The sequence below is a fragment of the Oculina patagonica genome, chromosome 8, assembly GCF_052425735.1.
Source record: "Oculina patagonica isolate OP01 chromosome 8, crgOcupat, whole genome shotgun sequence".
NCBI classification, from domain to species: domain Eukaryota; kingdom Metazoa; phylum Cnidaria; class Anthozoa; order Scleractinia; family Oculinidae; genus Oculina; species Oculina patagonica.
In genome coordinates, this window is record NC_135765.1 from 25429050 (window position 1) to 25449323 (window position 20274).

At 35.8% G+C, this 20274-nt stretch overlaps 1 protein-coding gene across 2 annotated transcripts; it reads right to left on the minus strand.

Moving 5' to 3' along the window:
* Positions 1 to 183: 183 nt before the first annotated feature.
* Positions 184 to 15368, minus strand: LOC144663908 (orexin/Hypocretin receptor type 1-like). Of its 2 annotated transcripts, none has more exons than XM_078524989.1 (2): positions 15190 to 15368; positions 184 to 1766 (listed from the first exon to the last, which is right to left on the minus strand). In XM_078524989.1, the coding sequence occupies exon 2, from the start codon at positions 1661 to 1663 to the stop codon at positions 569 to 571; it is 1095 nt and encodes a 364-aa protein (XP_078381115.1). In that variant the 5' UTR covers positions 1664 to 1766; positions 15190 to 15368; the 3' UTR covers positions 184 to 568. The 2 variants fall into 2 exon arrangements, with proteins under 2 accessions (XP_078381115.1, XP_078381116.1); XM_078524990.1 differs by having other exon boundaries at positions 15186 to 15368.
* Positions 15369 to 20274: the final 4906 nt, after the last annotated feature.

The following is a 20274-nucleotide window of genomic DNA, read 5'->3' on the forward strand; positions in this document are numbered from 1 at the left end:
CTTCAAGGCCATGGCCACCTACGGCCCAGAACGGTACCGCTTGCGCAGTTTTTTTTCTGCTAGTCTGGAACACCATGTAAACACAGGAATTCCTGGAAAGCGACTATCTGTTTCGGTACGCATCACTACATAAGTACTCTACAATACGAAATAGTTTCCCCCAAAATTTGTGGGGCGATCCCGTTCATTTTTCTCGAAACGTTTCTTCCTTTTATCAGACACGTTGACTACTCAGACGGTTAACACTGAATCAGATACATTTATTTTCAATTGGAAATTTTTAATAGAGACTAAATTCAGTTGTTTGCTTGCATGAGGACTAAAAAGTACCGATATTATGCATTTGGCAGAAAGTAGCAACTTGAAAAAAAAATAGCTCTTTGGTCCCCATGACAACGATATTGTTGAGAAAATAAACGTTAACGTCCAGAAGTTGGAACTTTGGCTTAGGTTGTGTTCCGCGCGAGGCACCAATAAAATGACCATAAAAAAGCTACTGAATATATTTTCCAGGTACAAACATGGCCAGAGGCCGGACTGGAGATATAACACGCGCTGCCTCTGCTTATCATAATCCGGAAGTCATTGTAGCAGTTCGACTTTTCTTTTGGCTTCCAACACTATTCTCCCGCGCAAAATTCTTTCGGACCCCTGCAGGCCTGCCAAAGATCTTGTAAAATATCTTTGATAGATGATCTTTGAACGCATTTCGATAGCTTTCGTTCAGGATCGTATAGCAAATAGGATTGGCTGCACTGTTAGCAAATGTTATTATATTGCAGAACGCGACTAGATCCCAGAATTTGTCATACTGTTCTTCAGCCTTGCCAAAATCCAGCCATAACCACATAATGTTGGTGGGCAGGACACACACTGCAAACATCAGCGTGACTACCTTGAGCATGCGCACAACTTTCTTCGCTTCGTCAGCTTGGAGATCTTGCAAGTACCGGTTACCATTCCTTGTGCGTCGAGCAAGCTCCCAGCCAATACTGACGTAGGCACCCGCAATTACGGTCAGCGGGAAGACGTATTCAAACACGAACAGGCAAGCTGTGTAGGTTTTTCTTGCATTTCTGCTCGGCCAGTCTTCGTCGCATCTGTCTGTTTCGCCGTCCTTTTTTAACACGCTCATGTATGGTGTGACGAAGATCAACGAAGCCATCCATATCCCGAAAATAATCCATTTGGCGTTTTTGATAGTAAGCTGTTGACGAAGGGGGTGGGTAATGGCCCAGTAACGAGATAAACTAACAGCTGTTAGAGTGTAGATAGACGCAAAAAGTGACAGCGTTTGCAATGGATATATAACTCTGCAGAGCAGTGCTCCATACGGCCAGCGGTTGTCCATTTCTTGCACGGGAATGTCGAATGGTATGCAAATACAAGTCAGTGTCAAGTCAGCAATGGCTAGGTTTAATATAAAATAGTTCGTGACAGTTTTCATCTTTTTCCTTCGTAAGATTACCGTGCAGACAAGAGAATTACCCACTGCACTTACAAGAAATATAACCACGTACAGAGTTAGTTTAAGCGCTCTCAAATCAGTCGCCATTAATTCCGAACGTTTTGTTGTCTCAACAATGTTAGAGTTTGTCCACATTGTCAAATGTGGGGTTTGGAATCCACTCTGATTTCCAGAATTGTTGAATCTTGTTTCCATGGTTTGTTTCTTCAGTTAAGATGCGAAAACTGATCACATAAAAGTTCACTAAGACACGAATAATTCCTGGCAAATTTTCTTGAGGAAATGTTCTCACTGCTATCTGAAAAAGAACAACAAACACAAATATAAGTTCTCTCCACGCAAGTTATTTCTGACAGCACTATGCGCTGATAGGAAAAGAGGGGGAGTAGCTTTATTTTTTTAGGGGCCTTTTTATAGGTTGAAGAATAAATTTACATTTTTTTATATTTTTAACAAAACAAAAAGTATATTAACGAATGCACTACGACGCGCGAGTACGGTTCTTTCAATGAACATTGGAAGAGCCAATCAGATTGATTCGAGGATTTCCAGTAGAACACAGCTGAGTTTCTGATAAAGACAGTGATTTTTTTACATTAGTTGCTTTATATCTTTTCTGTTCAGGCTTTTTTTTATCATTTATTTGCGTATTTATTCCCTTTTCCATTGTTATTTATCCACATCTTATTTTTTACAGATTTTTTTTTTTTTAAAAGCCCCCTAGAGACTTCTTAAACACTTAAGAAATGTACTTAAAACCTCTAATTGACCGGTTATGCATGATTGTGATCAAAACATCACGTATTTCGATTGTAAAGATTGAGTGCTACCTAAAAGGGAGGCATAAAAACTTAATCCCTTCGCTGCGTGAATCGCTAGAAGGTCTTATTTCAAAATTAAACTGAAGTTGAAAAGTAATACAAAAAGATGTGGAGGCTCTTCTGTTTTTTTTTTTAATATTTTTTTTCGTGGACATGCGGGAGTTCCCCTATAAGCTTAAGTACTCTGCATTGCAGTTTAATCCGCCTTCCTGATTTTATTATATGCTGGCGACAAGCAAACATGTGTATGTTGTGAGTGTATTACTCAATGACAATAATGCCAGTTAGTTATTTCATTAATAAGTTAACATTGAAGGTTTCGCTAACACTTTCGCCCTCATAGCTATTATATAAACAATGGATAAAAATTGATATGAATCCATGTTTCGAAAAAAGAACAATGTGCATGTGTTTTGGCTTTAGCTCAAGGCGAACAAACTATAAACGGAAACTGTCCTTCCTTACCAATAAAGTGTTACATCAAAAAAGATAGTAAGCACAATCTCTCGCAATGCTTCCCAAATTCAGCTTAGAACTGTTTTCTTTAGTGTGTTTTTTATTATTACTTACAATTTCAGTTTATTTATAGTGACGAACAGAATAAGCTTCAAATCAAAGTTATTAAAATTTGAAAAATTTGAAACAAACTTAGATTATCCACAACAGAATAGTAATACTCCTACAAAAATCACGGAATATCTTTAGTAGGGTGCCGGTTGATCTTCGAATTGTAGATTTGTAAATATAAAATATTATTTGTCTGGTAGAGTCCACGAAACTGATTTTGTGCTTGTAAATTACCAATTTTATTCTCTGTTGTGGGGTGTTTATTTTCGTGTTGGTGCAGAAGCAGGATTGTTTTTTTTCTAGTTGTTCTTCATCATTTGTCACTTTAAACAATTCAAACAACCCTTTTTTATAGAGGTAGAAAAGGAGAATTGACTGTGCGTTTAAGGCTTAGCACGCATTTTAGTCGTGAAATACCGCATTGAAATGTAATAGGGGTAAAAATCTAAGATGGAGGTAATAAAGGAAGACGTGAAAAAAGGGAAATCTAAATTTAGCCTCAACAAAGTGATTTGAGCCAATTATGATTTTGTCAATTCTAAAAATCACCAATATACATAGAAACGGTACTTTGTTACTTTGTATACACACCATATGTAAATCTTCGACGTCAAATATATTCTTCATCGAAAAAATTAACTGAATATTTTTTTTAAGTAACAAGATATTCATTTTGTTATTGAAATGCCATTGCTGTTTCCTTTACGGCCTGATTATTTGAACAGTAACTTTTCATTGTACTGATTTTTTGGCACCCTTAGGATCTGTTTCTCCCGACGATTGCACAGAATAGTACACGTTATTTCACGTTTCGATTTCGTCTTTCCGTCTTACTTCTTCCACCCTAGCTCCCTTTTTTTTTTTTTTTTTTTGTGGTTTTTTTTTTTCCCCTTTTTTTTTTTAAGTAGGGCCAGAAAAATTTTTAAAAAAAAGGGGAAAAAAATTATAAAAAAATATACAATGACCGCGAGAAGGCACTCTGCCATTGAGAAGTTGTAAGTTACATACAAACCCGGAAGAACCTCGATTGAACTGCAATGAGTTTTAAGTGTTTTAAAACTTATGGCCTAATTTTTGGGAAAAAAGACCATTCAGGATTTGCTTTTTGACGATCCACATGTATTCACGATTTTTTAAAGCTGTTTTATTTCCTTGAAATTGATGATGATTTTAGAGCTTCGTGTAATTACTTTCTTTAGACAATTTGGATAAGGCCTGAGAAATACCGTCTGCCAGTCAATATATTTCTCTTTTGTCCATTTCACCCCCAGACTAACCGTCAAGGTATATAAACACTAATATATTACTCTTACCTTGAACTTGTCAGAAATGTCATTTTGAGCGGTGAAGTTAAAGTCTTAAAATCAACATGGGCTTTCTTTGCCACTTTCAGTTGTAAGTGCTACTGATTAAGTGTCATCAAGAATCGGTTACAATGTAAGTCTAAAAGAGTAAACACAGCGAACCCTTTTTGAGTGCTGACTTTTATACATCCACAAAAGGCAGGGATTCCGCACTGCTATAGATAATAAAGTTTTTTTTTTAATTTTTCATCGCGGAAGTCCATTTTTGCAAATTGCGTGCATTAAAAGGTAATGGACACATAATGCCTTTTACAGCATGTGCGTATGAGAGACGTCACTCATGATCAGATTGATTTATGTTAAAAAAAATTCAAACCGCGAGAATTATGTAATCAATAAAAGTAGCAAAATTATTATTATTTTTTTCTGTTTTATATTGCACTTGTTCTTTCAATTTGAAAAGAAAACGTAATTAAAATATATTTTTTTAGTTATTTTCATACTGAATGCATCATTACAAAATACAACCGTGTAGTGTTAATACACACGATTCGGTGGGCCTTCCAGTGTAAATCGCTTCTTACGCTGTTTCCCCAGGCAAAGGAAATTTAATTTTGAATTGCGATAACTCCAGCCATATTCGCCGTTTCCAGTGTAGACATGGATGATAGCTTTATCACAAAGATATGGATATCACAAACTTTGCCCGCCTACTTGGAAATATTTCGTATATCTATTGTGAAGATCTTTTACTTTTGACCCCGGAAAACCGCAGAAGCTGTAGAAATTCCAAATAAGCGGTCACAATAATTCATTTTAAAAGATAACGGATTTAACCTTAAAATAACTTTAACAGCTAAACGTGCTATAATTCACAAGTTGAGAAAGATGCTCACTTACCCAAATCAGCCAAATTTCTAAGTGATTTCAGGAGGATCGAAAGGTGGTGTCACACCTCAAGACAAGCTTCTATGTATTAAATTTTTGACTGCTCTTTGCAATAGAGAAAACTAAATGATTATGAAAAGCTAAGTATAGTTGGTCATCGGCCGACTAGAACCATTAACATCCCAAAATTAAACTTTTCTTTGTGTAAACACATTGACCGACTCGGCAGGGGGCTCGGTAAATATCTTTTTTTTTCGCTCTTGCTTTTTCCTTTTTGCTTAGGAACAAAAGCTTATCAAAACACGTGCAAGGTTAAGGTTAGAGCTCAATGAAATCACTTGCTTTAATTTTTTTGTAGATGCTACAAATCGAGTGTCTAACAAGAATTTGGAAGCCGATTCATATATTCTTTGCTATCAAAACAAGCCTTCTATATGATATCTCAGGAAATGTAAATCTCAAGAAATTGTTTGTTCCGGAAAATTAATGCGTTTTTGTTTGGTTTTATTAAACTGGTGACCTTATTAGAAGCCAAGGAAACTTACATTTATATATTTTAAGCCGGGTTTCAGATAAGAACCTTTTTGTTTCTGCACTTGTTATCTTCGCGACTAATCCAAAAGAAGGAAGCCAATATATATTTTTAATACACTTTGATTCATCAGCGCTAATGTTTTGAAAATGTAGATAACTCAACGTAACTTTATCCAGAGAAAAACATGTGTGTTTTGTTGTTTTTATTTTAATGCATAATGTGGCGCCAAATATAATGCACTTAGATAAAAAAATTAATTAATTGAATTCAAAACAAATATAGTTTTAACAAGGGTCCTCGAGATTAAAGCCGGAAGGTGTGTTTATTTCTTCTTCTCATACTGAAATTAGAAGGTACTTCTAATAACGTCATGAAACGTATACAATTATGAATTTACTTGCGCTGCCTTGAAAATTATGACTTCGAAAAGTATGTATTTTAATTAAGTTACAAAGTATTTTTATCGTAACGTGCTTTAAACAAAGAAGTGAAGCAACCTCTTTTTTCTCCTCTTACGTACAACGCAGAACAATTTTCAATTTTCATTTTTTTTTTTTTTGCTTTGTTATTGCTATTAACCACTTTTCCTCCAACCAAACTTTGACGATCAATCAAAAATATAAACAACACCCTTAATACAAGAGAGATGGAACTTTTTCCCTTAATGTAATGCTTGGATGGTAATATTTTGAAAGGAAGTTGAAATGAACGTGTGAGAAAAAACGGGCAATTTTTTTCATTTTTTAGGTGTCTTTTTTTTTTTAACTTTCAAAAAGTGACGGTGTTTTCGCAATGGCAAGATAGAAGAAATACTAGGTTTATAACAAACAGTCCATGGCCAAAACTTATTTCCGGTTCATAGTCAGACGGGGCACATCAAAAATATATGTGGACGCCAAAATGTGCAATATATATTACGACCAAAAAAACTTGTGTTGTCTCACGGATCCTTGTTCTAGGAAATGATAAAAAGTTTCTTTGTATATACCTATTAACTAGTTTGTCCCTTTGCATTGCTCTTTCCCTTTGTTAAATTATATCTTTTTCTGATATTACTACGCCACTGGAAGTTCTTCAAGATACGACACCGTCTCGTTCTCATTTTAGGATCTTCCTCATTATGACGTCACACACCTATGAATTCGTACCCTGTTCCAAATTTGATTTAAAATTACATCTGCCAAACAACAAATCAATAAAGGACAAATTTATAAAACAACAACAATAAATCAATAAGTCAGCCAAGCAGTTATAGTCAATAAATCAGTAATTGTTAAACTATTTAATAAAGAAACGCAAACAAATAACTTGCTTCAAAATAAAGCAAGCATTCTTCATGCCCTAACGGAAAATTTAAGCTCCCTTAAAAACACACTATACCCTATAGCTAAAAAGTGGCTATATATATCGCAAAATCAAGCCAATATATTGAAGTACTCCAGGGCAATTTCAAAATATCTCTGTACATTTTAGGAATCAACTCAAATCCGGCGACAATAGGAGTCTAGGCGTTGTGTTGACTATGTGATATTCGTTATCACTTTTAACGTATTGTTTTAAATCCATCTAGGAATTATGATTCCTCACTTTTGAGAAAATAAAAACTAATATTAGTTCAATATTCAAGCATTGTATTAACGTATTCAACTATACTATTAAAAGTGTTAGTTGAATTACTTTAATTTCGCCTACAGATACTCTTGCATCCTTGTGTTATGTCATACAGACTACAGACATGTTTAACTGTGATATTACATTTTAGGCCTTGGTATGCAATGGCATCTTAATTTTTTGACTTGAATTGTCAGTAAGTCCATAAAAGCACAAACAATGTAAAAAAGGTATTTTTAAAGGAGCTACATGTACGTCACGGGGATTTCGCAGATTTTTGGTCTTTACCGTTTTAAAATTAGAGGTGGGTAACTTTACCCACAAAAAAATTATCTTGGAACATCTAAAGGAAGATTTAACCTTATCTACGAATAGAAATAAAGCTACGACTATAAATATAAATTTTTTATGACGTGCAGAAATAAATTGAAAACGTTAGCCTGACTTTTTCGAGTTGTAATTCGTTTCCATCCGAGCCACCCGAAGCCAAAGATGTTCGTTAACAGTTTCAGTGCTCTAATATAGCAATTTGTTATGAAAAATGGACTATAATATTTAGGTTTGCTGCGACAGAAATATGAATTTTTGCTGCTCAAAAATCTGGTAAAATCCATGAGATAGTCCCTTTAGGTCAATGTAGTCACTTACAAGACGTATACTGATACCACTTTGACAACACAGAAGAAAAAACAAATTGAACTTGAAGTTGCAATTATACCAAGTCCTATATGTTGAAATCACCCGCCTTTGTCTTGTCAACATCCTCAATTATTATAAAATGTTGTTATTATGCGGCTGCAAATTTAGTGATCAACTCCAAAAGCTTCTCTACCATTTTGGTGACGTCACCAAAAGCTCGAAATTGCTTCATTTTAGGAGAATAAACCAAAAAGATAAAGAAAGTATAAAGAAATGATGGACGAATGTACTGAAGTTTATGAACTGACGTGCGACTACATATACACTCCAATAACACTTTCCATAAATTATTGTGATGTTATTGCAAGTTGTTTTGATGTGAAAAAATAACTAAAATAAAATTGTTTGAGATAAATTGAAGAGATAGCTGCAAGCAAAAGATACTCTATCATTTCATCTTTATTCAATTATTCAATATTTTGCAAATACTCCGTTTCCTCTTGGTCTTTCAAGATTTATTTGCAAATAATTTGCACGAGCCTACGACAAGGAAAAACCTTAATTATTGCACGGAGCTAATGAGAGCTTATATTGGTGTCGCCAGACACAAAGCCTTTAGTCATTTTGCTTTTCTATTTTTGCAATTCAAAACATTAGATCAGTTTTACAATAACTTTTGCCTGAAAGTAATCGTAGATTTATTTTAGTTTGTGATCGAGGACTTTGATATTGGTGCAATGAACCTCATGTAACATTTTCGACTCGGAACTAATCAGAACGAAAATTTGGTGTGTTATATTTTCTACCACGGGTCAAGAGCAAATCTGATCCAGTCTTGACTTGGATCCTTAATTCCCGCACTTGAATTGCCACCATTCACATGGGTTCCCAACAAGAATTGCCATAATTCTCCCTCGCTAAACTTAGTCAGAATTTCAGTTATTTTCCATGATTTTTCGTAAACATAGTTTAGCGCAGATGAAAAAGACAGCAACTAAAGTTGTGTCGACAAACCAAAAACATAGAGGACATCTTAATTGAAATCTCTGTTGTCGGTGAGAGTATATTATCGACAATGAGGCAACCGAACATATTGTTGTTAGCCCTCAGTGTCAACTCTTGAAATGTCAGCTCTTCGAATTGAATAGAAATGTAATCTCTGAGATACCACTGAGGAATTGGGACCGGGCGCGCGGAGGAGGACCCTGCTGCTGGGAGTGCTGACGAGGACAGCGAGGGGGGGCGACAAGGGGCGGCGTTTGCTCGGGCACGCGGCGCCGGTCGGCCAGAGCGACAGCCCGACGGAGGGAGGGCGAGAAAAAGTGTTGGTTTCCAATTTGTCCTTCCAAGTTGCTCAAAAAAAAAAAAACATTTTCATTACTCTATCTAGTCATGTTAATTTAAATGAACATTCTCGTTAAACATAAGCGAAAAAGACAGCTTGAGAAAATATCACTCATATATTGCCTCGCGATTGCTTACTTAGCTGGGTTTTATTAAATGTAAATTAATATTTTCAGTGTAATTCATGCATTGCTTTCTTATGTTTTCGGGGGCAATTCCTTCAGCTCTTTTTTTAACTGAATTTTCGACTAAGAATAGAATCTTCATCTGTATGAAATTGATAAAGGAAAAGAGAGCAATTAAGAATTGATTTTTTTTTTCTACCACACTCACGGGCGCAAATTAGAAATAATTAAAAATTTAGAATAATCACTAAGTGTTCTTGTATTTATTTTACCAAATAAACACGATTCAAAGACGAAAAGTGCAACTAAATTATAGTCTCTTGTTTTAACTGTAAAAGTTAATGCAAAACATAATAAAAGTTTCTTTTCATTTGCATTTTCGTTCATCTGGCGTGCCTGCTTTTGATACATAAACGATCTCAAAGGCATCAAACATAAGGCTGAATTGGGCAGTTTTGCCACTCGAATCCCAAGATTGTTCACCGCGGCGTTACTCCTGAATAAATATATTTGCATAAAGCTGCCGTTCGATAAATTTGGTATATACCCGACAAAACTAATCAAGACAGTCATATATACAATTATGTTCAATGACAGTGTTTCATATCACTGAGCAATATATGCACCTAGGCCACTCTATTTCCTCAAGGACTGACTTAAATTTTGACCATCGTTTGAAAATAGTGTTTTACTGAAAGTAATTCGGCAGCATTGCAAACCACAGTGATTGTTAATGACAACTTTGGGAGAAAAATAATTTATTCGATGTATAGTTTTCTGGGAGAACATTGTTGGAAATAACAATGATAACGACAACTGGAACTAAATTAAAGAGAAATAATTAGCGAGCGGACACGTTCACACCAACTAAGACAACCTGAATTTTGTAAAGGAAATTAATGGCCGACGTTTGCGGATGGCGGATCCAGATATTGAGGAAGAGTGGGCCTTTTTCTGCTTCAATAACGGGTGGAGGGGGGGGGGGGGGGGGGGGGGGAATCTTACACTATTTGTCATATAAAAGGGGATTTCTCCTAGACCCGCCAACTGCTTTTGTAAAAATGTTAATAATAAGTGCGTGAGTCATACGGTCTTCATGTGAGTGCTCAAAAGGCATTAAGATTCTATTGGAAATATTTCATTTCTCTGCAAAATGGAGTAGTGTTCTTAAACTGATCATAAAGCTACTAGGTTATAGAAAGAAACCTGTTGTCTAAATTATAGCGTTGTATCGTTTTTCGTTTCCGACTTTTTCGAAATGATAATTTTGAGAGAATGACAATATTCCGTTCTGCAGCTGCCGTTTGCTGTCTCAAGTATGGAGAACCAATATAGCTGTCATATAATGGCACAAGATCTGCCGTCAGTATTATTAATCGGGCGTGGCCGATTTATAGTTTACCCTTTGGTCGTCCTAGAGCGTAGTCTCCTGGCGCGGCCAAAAAGACGGGGATAGCTTGGGGTTGCTACAAAACCGCTACGGGTGACGCATACCGCAATGGTTTTCATTTTAGTTTTGACAGGAAATCGTTGCAGGCACACTTGGTCGACTTTTGGGTTAATGTTTAATTAGGTTGTGTTTTTTTGCTTCGGCGGAAGGACAGAGAAAAAAGCTTACGGGGCAAAGTACAGTATGGGGCCCAGTTCTCGGCCACTTTTGACGTAAACTTGTATTTCTTACCTCAGAAGAACCGCAGGAACTTGAAATTTCTCCCAGAGCTAGCTACATTATTCAGCTTTTTGGTGTAAAGCTATCGACCGGTCAAAAATTAATTTGCCCGAGCAATAATAAAAATAAAAGCTCCATTTGTGGGCCCAGTTCTCGGCCACCTTGGCCCAGTTCTCGGCCACTAAAAAGCTTGTGCGTAATTATCTGTAAAAAAAATGCTCAATTAATTTTCACAGTCATAAAATCACTCTGTAAACCTATTTATGTTATATCGATCCCAAATTATTTTTATGAGGCTTTGTTTTACTTTAGAAAAGAAGGATTTTAACGCGCCTAGTTGCCTATGTGCAGCTTCTGGCAAAACCGCATTGTGTGACCCGTGCATTTAGATGGTTTATTTTGCAGTGAAAAGGTCTTGAAAGATTTAGGTGTTGTAGAAATAATAGACAAGACAAGAGTCAGCTCAAAACTTAGAGATAAGATTGAACTTTATTTTTAAAACATTTATTTCTTTCATTCTGGCAGCAGCAGATGAAATTATATTAAAAACCAAGCGCTAAGCTGTGATAGCGAGCAGGGTGGCCGAGAACTGGCAAATACTCAAACGTCGCAAGAAAAAATTTCGAAGTAAATTAAGACCAAAAAATACAACGGTTCAACGAAAAGTTAACTAAAGCAGAAAGCTGAATTATTCTACGTTTCACATGCCAAAAATTAGCTCGTATGGTGGGGGCTTTTGGATAAAATACGAATTTAACTACATCCATGAATTTTAAGGAGCCGTAAACAAACAAATTTTTCGGGAATGCAAATTCACCTACCTCCGCGTAAACTCGACGTGTGAGCTTTCTATATCGAATTGAACGATCAAACTCAAGATACTTAAAGCACATGAATCAGTCTATCGTTTGAAGGAAATACCTTTTTCTTTTAATTCAACTGGAGTGTGAAAAAACGCGTTAAACACAAAGTGGCCGAGAACTGGACCCGGCCGAGAACTGGGCCCCATACTGTACTGATATTCACCATTGTGAAATTGCACTTACTTTGACAAGTTAAAGTTATTTTTGTAAATGAAAAAGGTAACGTCATTGATGTCACGCAGTGTTTTTTTTAGCAAACTAGATGGTTTGCTGGTTTCTGACTATGAATGGGGGTGTGATCTTGCGGTATATTTTTTGAGCCTGACTCCGCCGTAAAACTTTTTTTTTATTTAGGAAGAACTGTGTCAATTTTCATTTCTGAACAATTAGTCGTCAAGTCGTTTGTCACAAAGAGTAGAATGTTTGTACAGCATGTTTTGGAATTATTTTAGATTTGGTTAGTAAGACGCTTCTGAAGACCTGAGCAAAACATTGGGAATGTACAGTATTAATAGGAACTTGAATGGAATTTTTCACAAGTTGGATAAAGGTATCAACTGAAAAAAATGGAATTCAAAATGAGAACTTGGATTTTGTTGTAATTAAATTTTATCGCGGATTGGATGCATAATATCACGGCTTTGAAAGTCTTCAAATAATTAGAAAGGTTCCTTTCTTCCTTTTGATCTTATTGTTATTTTCATGTATTGATTATTCGAAAGTGGTTTTCGTTGATACGAAAAAAAAACGGGTTTTCACTGAATTGCTTGAAGTATTTTTAGACGTGATAATATTGGCTTAATCAAATTACATTGTGCACGAAATATTTGTTATTCTTTTGTCTTGAAACTTTGAGGAAATTGAAATTTTTGTTTGACAGTAGTGTACGAAAGGCATTTTATAGAACTGAATAAAAAATAAGAAACATTGATAAAGGTTATTTCAAAGATTTATTTTGCCTGATTTTGAAGGGTTTCAGGAGTTTTAAAGAGTGCTGGTAAGCGGCTGTATGTTGTTTGTGATTACGGATCTTATTTAGTTTCGAACGCTCTAATTTTTGAAAGGTTAAAACAGGTTAAAACCGGGCGGTTTCATGAGTTTTTTGGGTAGAAAGGTACGGTGGTGGTCAAAAAAAATGTTTAGAAAGGAATGACTGTAGTAGCACGTAAGTCGGAGGTTTGCGTGAGTCACGGGGTATAGTATGCGTGAGCTGGATTTCCGGCGTCATAACGGCATGTTTTGTACTGAAAGATACACTCGACGTTAAGTTAGCTTAGTCGGCTTGGGAAACTATTTTAAAAATGAATGTTGTAATAGTTAATTAATAGTAATCTAGAATTAACCCACTCTCGATTGGAGTCTGTTCTGGATTTGCGCTACCTTTTCGCCGCGAAGGAATTTTGTAAAATTTCGCTAGTGGAAAGAGGTACTGTAAGAACAGTATCAATAACTCAAAAGGAGGAACTTCTTTGTAGCTCTGAATTAAGACGTATGATAAAATTTTAGAATAAGAAACTTTCGATATATGGTTTTCATATTGTTTTTGTCAATTTCCTTTTGTGGCAGATTTTTTGAGAATCAGCTTTTCTTTCGTGTGATGACAGACACAGGACAGAACGAGAGGTGGATGAGAAAGATGCCGAAGATAAATAGGCACCGAAAAACGACAAGAACCGTCAAGGACTTATCTTTAGAGGGCGGGGAGTTTTGGGATACTGTATTTCGAGGACTGGACTGGACTAGTAAAACGCGGACTAGTAAAACGCGGACTTGTAAAACGCGGACTAGTATAACGCGGACTAGTAAAACGCGGACTTGTAAAACGCGGACTAGTAAAACGCGGACTCAGGTAAAACGCGGACTTGTAAAAGGAGGACTAGTAAAACGCTCAGGCAAATTTAAATTGAAAGTTGCAAGTTGCGACGAGCAAACTGTCAATCAATATTGGAACATTGCGCCGCAACATTGCAAAGTTCCCATCAAAAGAACATCCGGTTTGACTGTAATCCTACTAAATTATTGCGAGATAAATTTTAGATAAACGCGCAAAGTTTGGCAGCGTTTGGTTGAATCTTGAAAAAGTTATAAGCGTCCAAAGTCAGCGCGGGCCACAAAAGCCCCCCCCCCCCCCCCCCCCCCGGCCTGAATAAGTTTAAGTAGCTGTTTTTCCAGTGATTTTTACTGTACTGTACCTTGCCTTTCAAGTCAAAACAAATAGCTAATTATTAAGCGCCCGATTTTAAGCTTCTTAAGCTTCTCAAGCTTCTTGTTCGTTTTAATTTTAGAGCTCGTTAGCTATCAGTTCTAAAATTATTTTTAAGTTCAAGTTACCAAAAATGATTAGAAAATATCACTTTTTTGACAGTTCAAAAACAAGTTCATCCGGGAAGTGACAATTTTTTTATAATCATTTTTTCCGGAAACAAGCACCAGAATTTGCATGCAGATAACCTGTTGTTTGAAATAAGTAAAAGGAATAGCTTTGTAGAATTTAATTTTAGAATTTCGATGACGTGTGACGAAAACCACAATAAACAAATGATCCAGCTGCGATTTTAACCAATTTCAACACGAGCATATTTTAGAACCAACGTTTAAAACAAGAAAACATCTACGGTTTCTTGATTTGGAAGTCACACCTGTCTTGAAATAAAAATTTGTTTAGATATCAGCTTGAAGCTAACCACAATTTAAATATGTTATCAAAACCAGTTGGGCATCGCCGTCCTCTTGCAAGTTTTACACGAAAAATTAAAAATAAAACGTAGAAATTCGCAAATTCTTTCGCTAAATGGTTGAGATATATCAATTTCTAGCAGCTCTTGGTTACTTCTCTTCTTTTTCGTCTAACAACGATTTATACATTCTTTTGCTTTACTATGAAATAAAAAAACGTATTGCCCTGATAGTTTTAGTCTATCAGACTGACTAAATACGAAATATCGCTACTTTCTGTTCATTTTATATCTTTTTCGTGCACACCGTTTCTCGGTATTTTATGTCCAGAAAATAAGCAGCCCCGATTAGGCCTCAGTTAACTATTATTGCTCCTACAAAAGTGTAAATATTGAATTTTTAATTTGTCAATTTTCAAGTTAAATTTTAGAGGTTTAATACAAAATTCCCATGTTATTTAAACTGTGGCATTTTCTGACAATTTTAAGTGACGCCTTCGATCATATTACCGTTAAATGCAAATTTGATAATTTGTCTATCACAAAACACGTTGCTAAAAATATCACTAAAGTCGACATAAAACAAGCAGTGGCGTTAGTAGATTTCAAAACATTTACGTTTTTTGTAAGCTTAGTGTATGGACGTTCTAACTTGAGCTTCGATGTTAAGAACAACTTACCTCTGAATTTGAGTCTTGAATTCAGCCTAATTAAACGTTTTCAGGGTTCCTCCAAATTCGGGCATCCCCAAGCCACAATCAACTCAATAAAACTCTCTTAAATTTTAACCGAAATGCCAAAAAGATGAAAAATCATGAAAATACAGAGTTATAGTGCTTTTGAGAGGCGATGAAAAGTAACATTTCCTAGCACGCTACTTTATAAATCGATAAATTAATTTGTAAAATAAGCAGGTGAAGCAAAATTTAAACTGCGGTTGGTGAGCGCGGTTTCAGATCCTTGCTGCGAATAAAATATGATTGGATCCCCAAGACCGGTAAACATGCCTTTTGTTTCCATCTTATTAAAACAGACTGTACTTTTACATAATACGTTCTCGTAATTAATTCTATTTGCTGTTTTAAAAGGAAACAAGAGATTTTTTCTGCTCAGAAGAACCTTAAAAAGACCAATATTCAATAGGTCATAATGAAACAACCCTCTGCATTGGTAATTTAATTACTTTAGTTTTGATGAATGGAACGAAACTTACCATATTTAAGAAATGATTTTTGTCGCTTTTGATTTAGCTCACATTTTGTCAATCACCTTTTTTTCTGTAGATCTGTCTGCTCCTACTTGCTTAAAAATATTGTACAGTAAAGTCTGTCTAGTGAGCTGGCTTGACAATCTAAATATAACGCTTCCATAATTAGATTTTAATTAAATAAACTGTTTCTGGAGTGTTAAGGGCAGACGCTATTGGCTAGGCCAGACAATGTCGTTCAGAGTTTTTACACAAGGTTTTTACACTAATTGCAATAAAAATGTGATTCTGAAGATATGAATAAGAAATAGATGAAAACAAAAACTGTAGATACACTGTATATTGCTGGGAAAGGAAAAGGAAATAAACGAATAGGAAATAACCACAAAATCAAAATATGGTTAGAAAAAATGCAGGTCCGGAATAATTATTATAGTTTTGGACGAGATCCCATGTTCTTTTGGTATATGGCAGTACGTTGTATAATTGCTACATTGTGCCATATATAGCAGGCAAACAGGAGAGGAGATTCCTATTTATTCTCTAATTACACAAGGGAAATGGCCAAATATCTTTCTCTCGTAGAAAGTAAACCTAAAAATCCCAATGAATTTTCAGCCTAATTAATTTTACATTAAAAAGTGTTAAAAGAAGCTGAGGTACAATGTAATAAATGCACTCAAACTTTGAGAAAAAAATATAATCAGCTGTCCCTTTTATTTGAGCTAGAAGCAGAAATAATGAAGGTTTAAACTTTGTTTATTTTATTGTTTAATTTATTTATTTGTTTCGATGCGCAGCAAAAGTGAACATTTTTTTGTAAATTCCTGACATTAAAAAACGTTTTAATTGGTTTTCCACTTAAAAGTGGAAAACCAATTATACGTATCTTGCCGTCCAGTTTTTACATATAAAACTACTTCTCATATAATCAAAAAAATAAGACGTTATAGTTTATAACATTGAATTTACTTATGTTTTTTTTTATCTTAGTATCATTGCTGGGAGGCGTGGTGGCCTAATGGTTAGCGCGCTCTACTCCGAGTCGAACGGCCCGAGTTCGAGGCCTGGCCGTGGCGCTGCGTTGTGTTCTTGGGCAAGACACTTTACTCTCACAGTGCCTCTCTCCACCCAGGTGTATAAATGGGTACCGGCGAATTTACTGCTGGGGGGTAACCCTGCGATGGACTAGCATCCCATCCAGGGGGGAGTAGCATTACTCCTAGTCGCTTAATGCTACAGAAACCGGGATAAACTTCGGCTGTATGAGCCTCATGGCTCGGACACAGACTTTACCTTCACTATCATTGCTGCAAAAGCATGGCGTTTTTTTCTTCTGTTTGGATTTGTTCCTCGCCGATTATATTATGGTGGCTATGTTATAAGATCTTTGATTAGTGGATTATCTAAGCGTTCAATACGTCATACGAGAACTGTATGTACTCCTAAGTGTCACGTGTTGAAATAAAATTTGATTTGATTTGATTTGATTCGATAGACGCAGCTGGTAGAGTACGCCTCGTTGTATTATTCTTTTCAGTTGGTTTCTCAGTACATCAGTTCTCTCTTGCTCGCAAACTGTCGCAATTTGACGCAAATATAAATGGCTTTGTTACTTTATATGCTAATTCCGAAAGCGAACAGTCTCTCGTTGGTTCACCGCAGCCCATTTCATGCAGTGTTATATGCTTAGATTGATGGTGAATGTTATAGCACTGCATGTGGGCGTTAAGAATTTTGAACAAGAAAACAACACATTTTAGAGTTCGGAGCAAGTTGGCGTGTGAAACTTAAATGAACTTTGTCGTGGATGACATGCAATTCGAGGAATAAATAAAACAAGCCGAGCGAGGCTTACGTTTACTAATAAATAAAATGCATATGTTGCATTCTTGGAGAAAGCTTTTTGTGGATTTTGGAAATTGAAAGGAGTATTCAGACACAAAAACGAACTCAACCATATAAGTCGTATCTCTTGAATAGGTTCGTTTGTGTGAATTCAGTTGTTGAATACCCTTATAGGACACCTGTACCTGTTCCATTTTGGGGACAAAGCAGTAGTTTTGTGGAATTTAATTTTCGTTGTTGTTGTTGTCGTTGTTGTTGTTTTGAACACTTATTTGGTATCACCTTATTATAGGAAATTTACGCTTGTTTAATTAAGGTATTTGAAATTAACGCGACTTAAATTAACGCGAATTGAAGGAAAAATTATCCCAATAGAGGAAATTAACGGGAAAGAGGGAGGAAGATTTAAAAATGAAGAAAAAAGGCGGGACAAAAAAGGAATATGATATTTAAAAAAAAAATGTGAAAAAGAAAAAAAAAAAAAAAATATATGACACGGTAAGGTTACTTATCCGGGGATGACGCCACGTCTAAAGAATACAAGTGATATTGCATGAGAAAATAAGTGTTCACATGTGTCAAAAATAGAAATTTTGCACGGTCTATTATATGTCGCAAAGCTCTGCAGTGGCGTGAGGCCTGTGGCTGCATGTTATTTTTGGTACGTAGGTAATATTTCGCCGCTTGGCCTTTCTTGTGGTTCGTAATAACTCCGCTAAGTTAAATTTTCTGTAAATGTACAATTCAGAACGAATTTATTAAATTTAACTCTTTAATTATAAGTATTGTTATTCTATGGCTCCAAATCCTACAGTTATTGTTATTTTCTCGTTTTGTTAACGTTGTTGTTGATGATTTGCTTTATTGATGGTTATAGCGTTGTTCTTTGATCTCCACATTAGCATGTTGCGATGGAAAATTATATTAATTCTGGCAAGCGTATAGATGCTAAAACTTGCTTGTGTCTGTACCATGCAGCAATTATAGCAAATACGAAAGGAACAAGTTGACTTGAACGAGATAGCTGCTTAGTTTTATTAATTACGGACATTTGTTTGTTGTTGGCAAAATTCGGCGTTATCCTCCATGAAAATGTATCTAAATCTTCAACCTTCAACTTTTCCATCCAGCTAACCCAGAAATAAATAAATGTAATATCATATTTCTGAACTTCGGAAGAAAGTGTGAATACATCAAAGACTATCGCAGTTATGTGAGCAACTTAAGAAGAAAGCCAAACAATCAGGTTCTAACGTGATTCGAACCCATGACATCTGTAATGGTGGCTCAGTGCTCTTACCAACTGAGTTTTCAAATTAAAACCAATTGGCAGCTGGTGAATTTGTGAGTTCGTTAATTTTCCCATAGAAGATAAAAAATAAGGAAGTAAATATATGAAATATCATATGGTTGAACTGCGGGTGAGTTCGTAATTTTCCCATAGAAAATTAAATCAAAGATAACTGAAGTGAATAAGTGAAATATAATATGGTTGAACTTCGGGTGAGTTCGTAATTTTAATTTCCCATAGAAAATTAAATCAACGATAAGAAAGTGAATAGATGACGTATCATATGGTTGAACTGCGGTTGATTCCCGTTGAAGCCTGATTTTTTTTTTCATCATTTGTTTAGCCTGCGTTGCAGACCTTCTGCAACGCAGGCTATATTTGTTTTGCAATCTCCCTGTCTCTCTTTTACTCTAGGAAAGCTATTATAAAGAGAAAATGAAAGAATAACTGCTGAAGCGCTGTTTATCGTTTTTCAGACCTGAAGCAGCCTTTAGTAGGAAGTTCATCTTATCACTATTACATGTTCCTGGGAAAAAAGATTCGTTTTAATTTTCGGACTTACTTCACTACATTTATGTTTAAAAGTATTTTTATATGAAAACTATAGCTTGCGTACGGGCGGGTTCATTACCGCACTTGCAAACGGTTTTGAACTTGGAAATTGAAACAGTATTTTCTTTAAGCATGCGACAAGCGCAATTTTAATTAGAGAGGAAATTGATTTGGGGGGCTACCGCTAGGAATGGGAGAAGGGGGTGGCTCGCTTCCTTTGCCGGTGACTACGGTGAGAAATATCCAAAGTCCGTGTCATATATTCTAAATGAAGAAGTAGACCGATTCGACAGCTAAATCTGCTAACTTGCCCAGAATGAAAAGTTCCCTTTAGTTAAGATATTTTTTTTTTTTTTTCTTCTCTTATTTTTGGGAACCACTTGCTCATTTGCTCATATATACGCTTGTGTGAAAATTATTTGCTTCTGTTTGATGCTGGCAGGTTGATCCGTAAACACTAACATCGACTTCACCGGGAACAATTTTAGAAAAGAACCTTGCAGGGATGGGTCTTGATGTATCAGGATACGATCGGGTTCAGAGGTTCCAGAGGTTTTGCCCTAGCCTGTCTAGTGGAAGACCAGAAAGAAGAAAGAAAACCCTCGGACTAGGGTAGTGAAATGATGCCTTTTTGGTCTGTTAGCCGAGCTCTGAAAAATAACCGATAGCTGAGAAATGACCTGAAATTTTAACTAAAAAATCGCCTTAAATTTGTTTGATTACTGAGATTTTAGAACTCCCATCGATATCCCTCTGTAAACCTTTTTACAATTGTACTCTTTCAATCACAGCATGATCGTCAAATGGCGCCAGTTCAAGAAAAGACTTTGGTTTCAAATCACAGAACGAAAACGTTTATTAATCAAA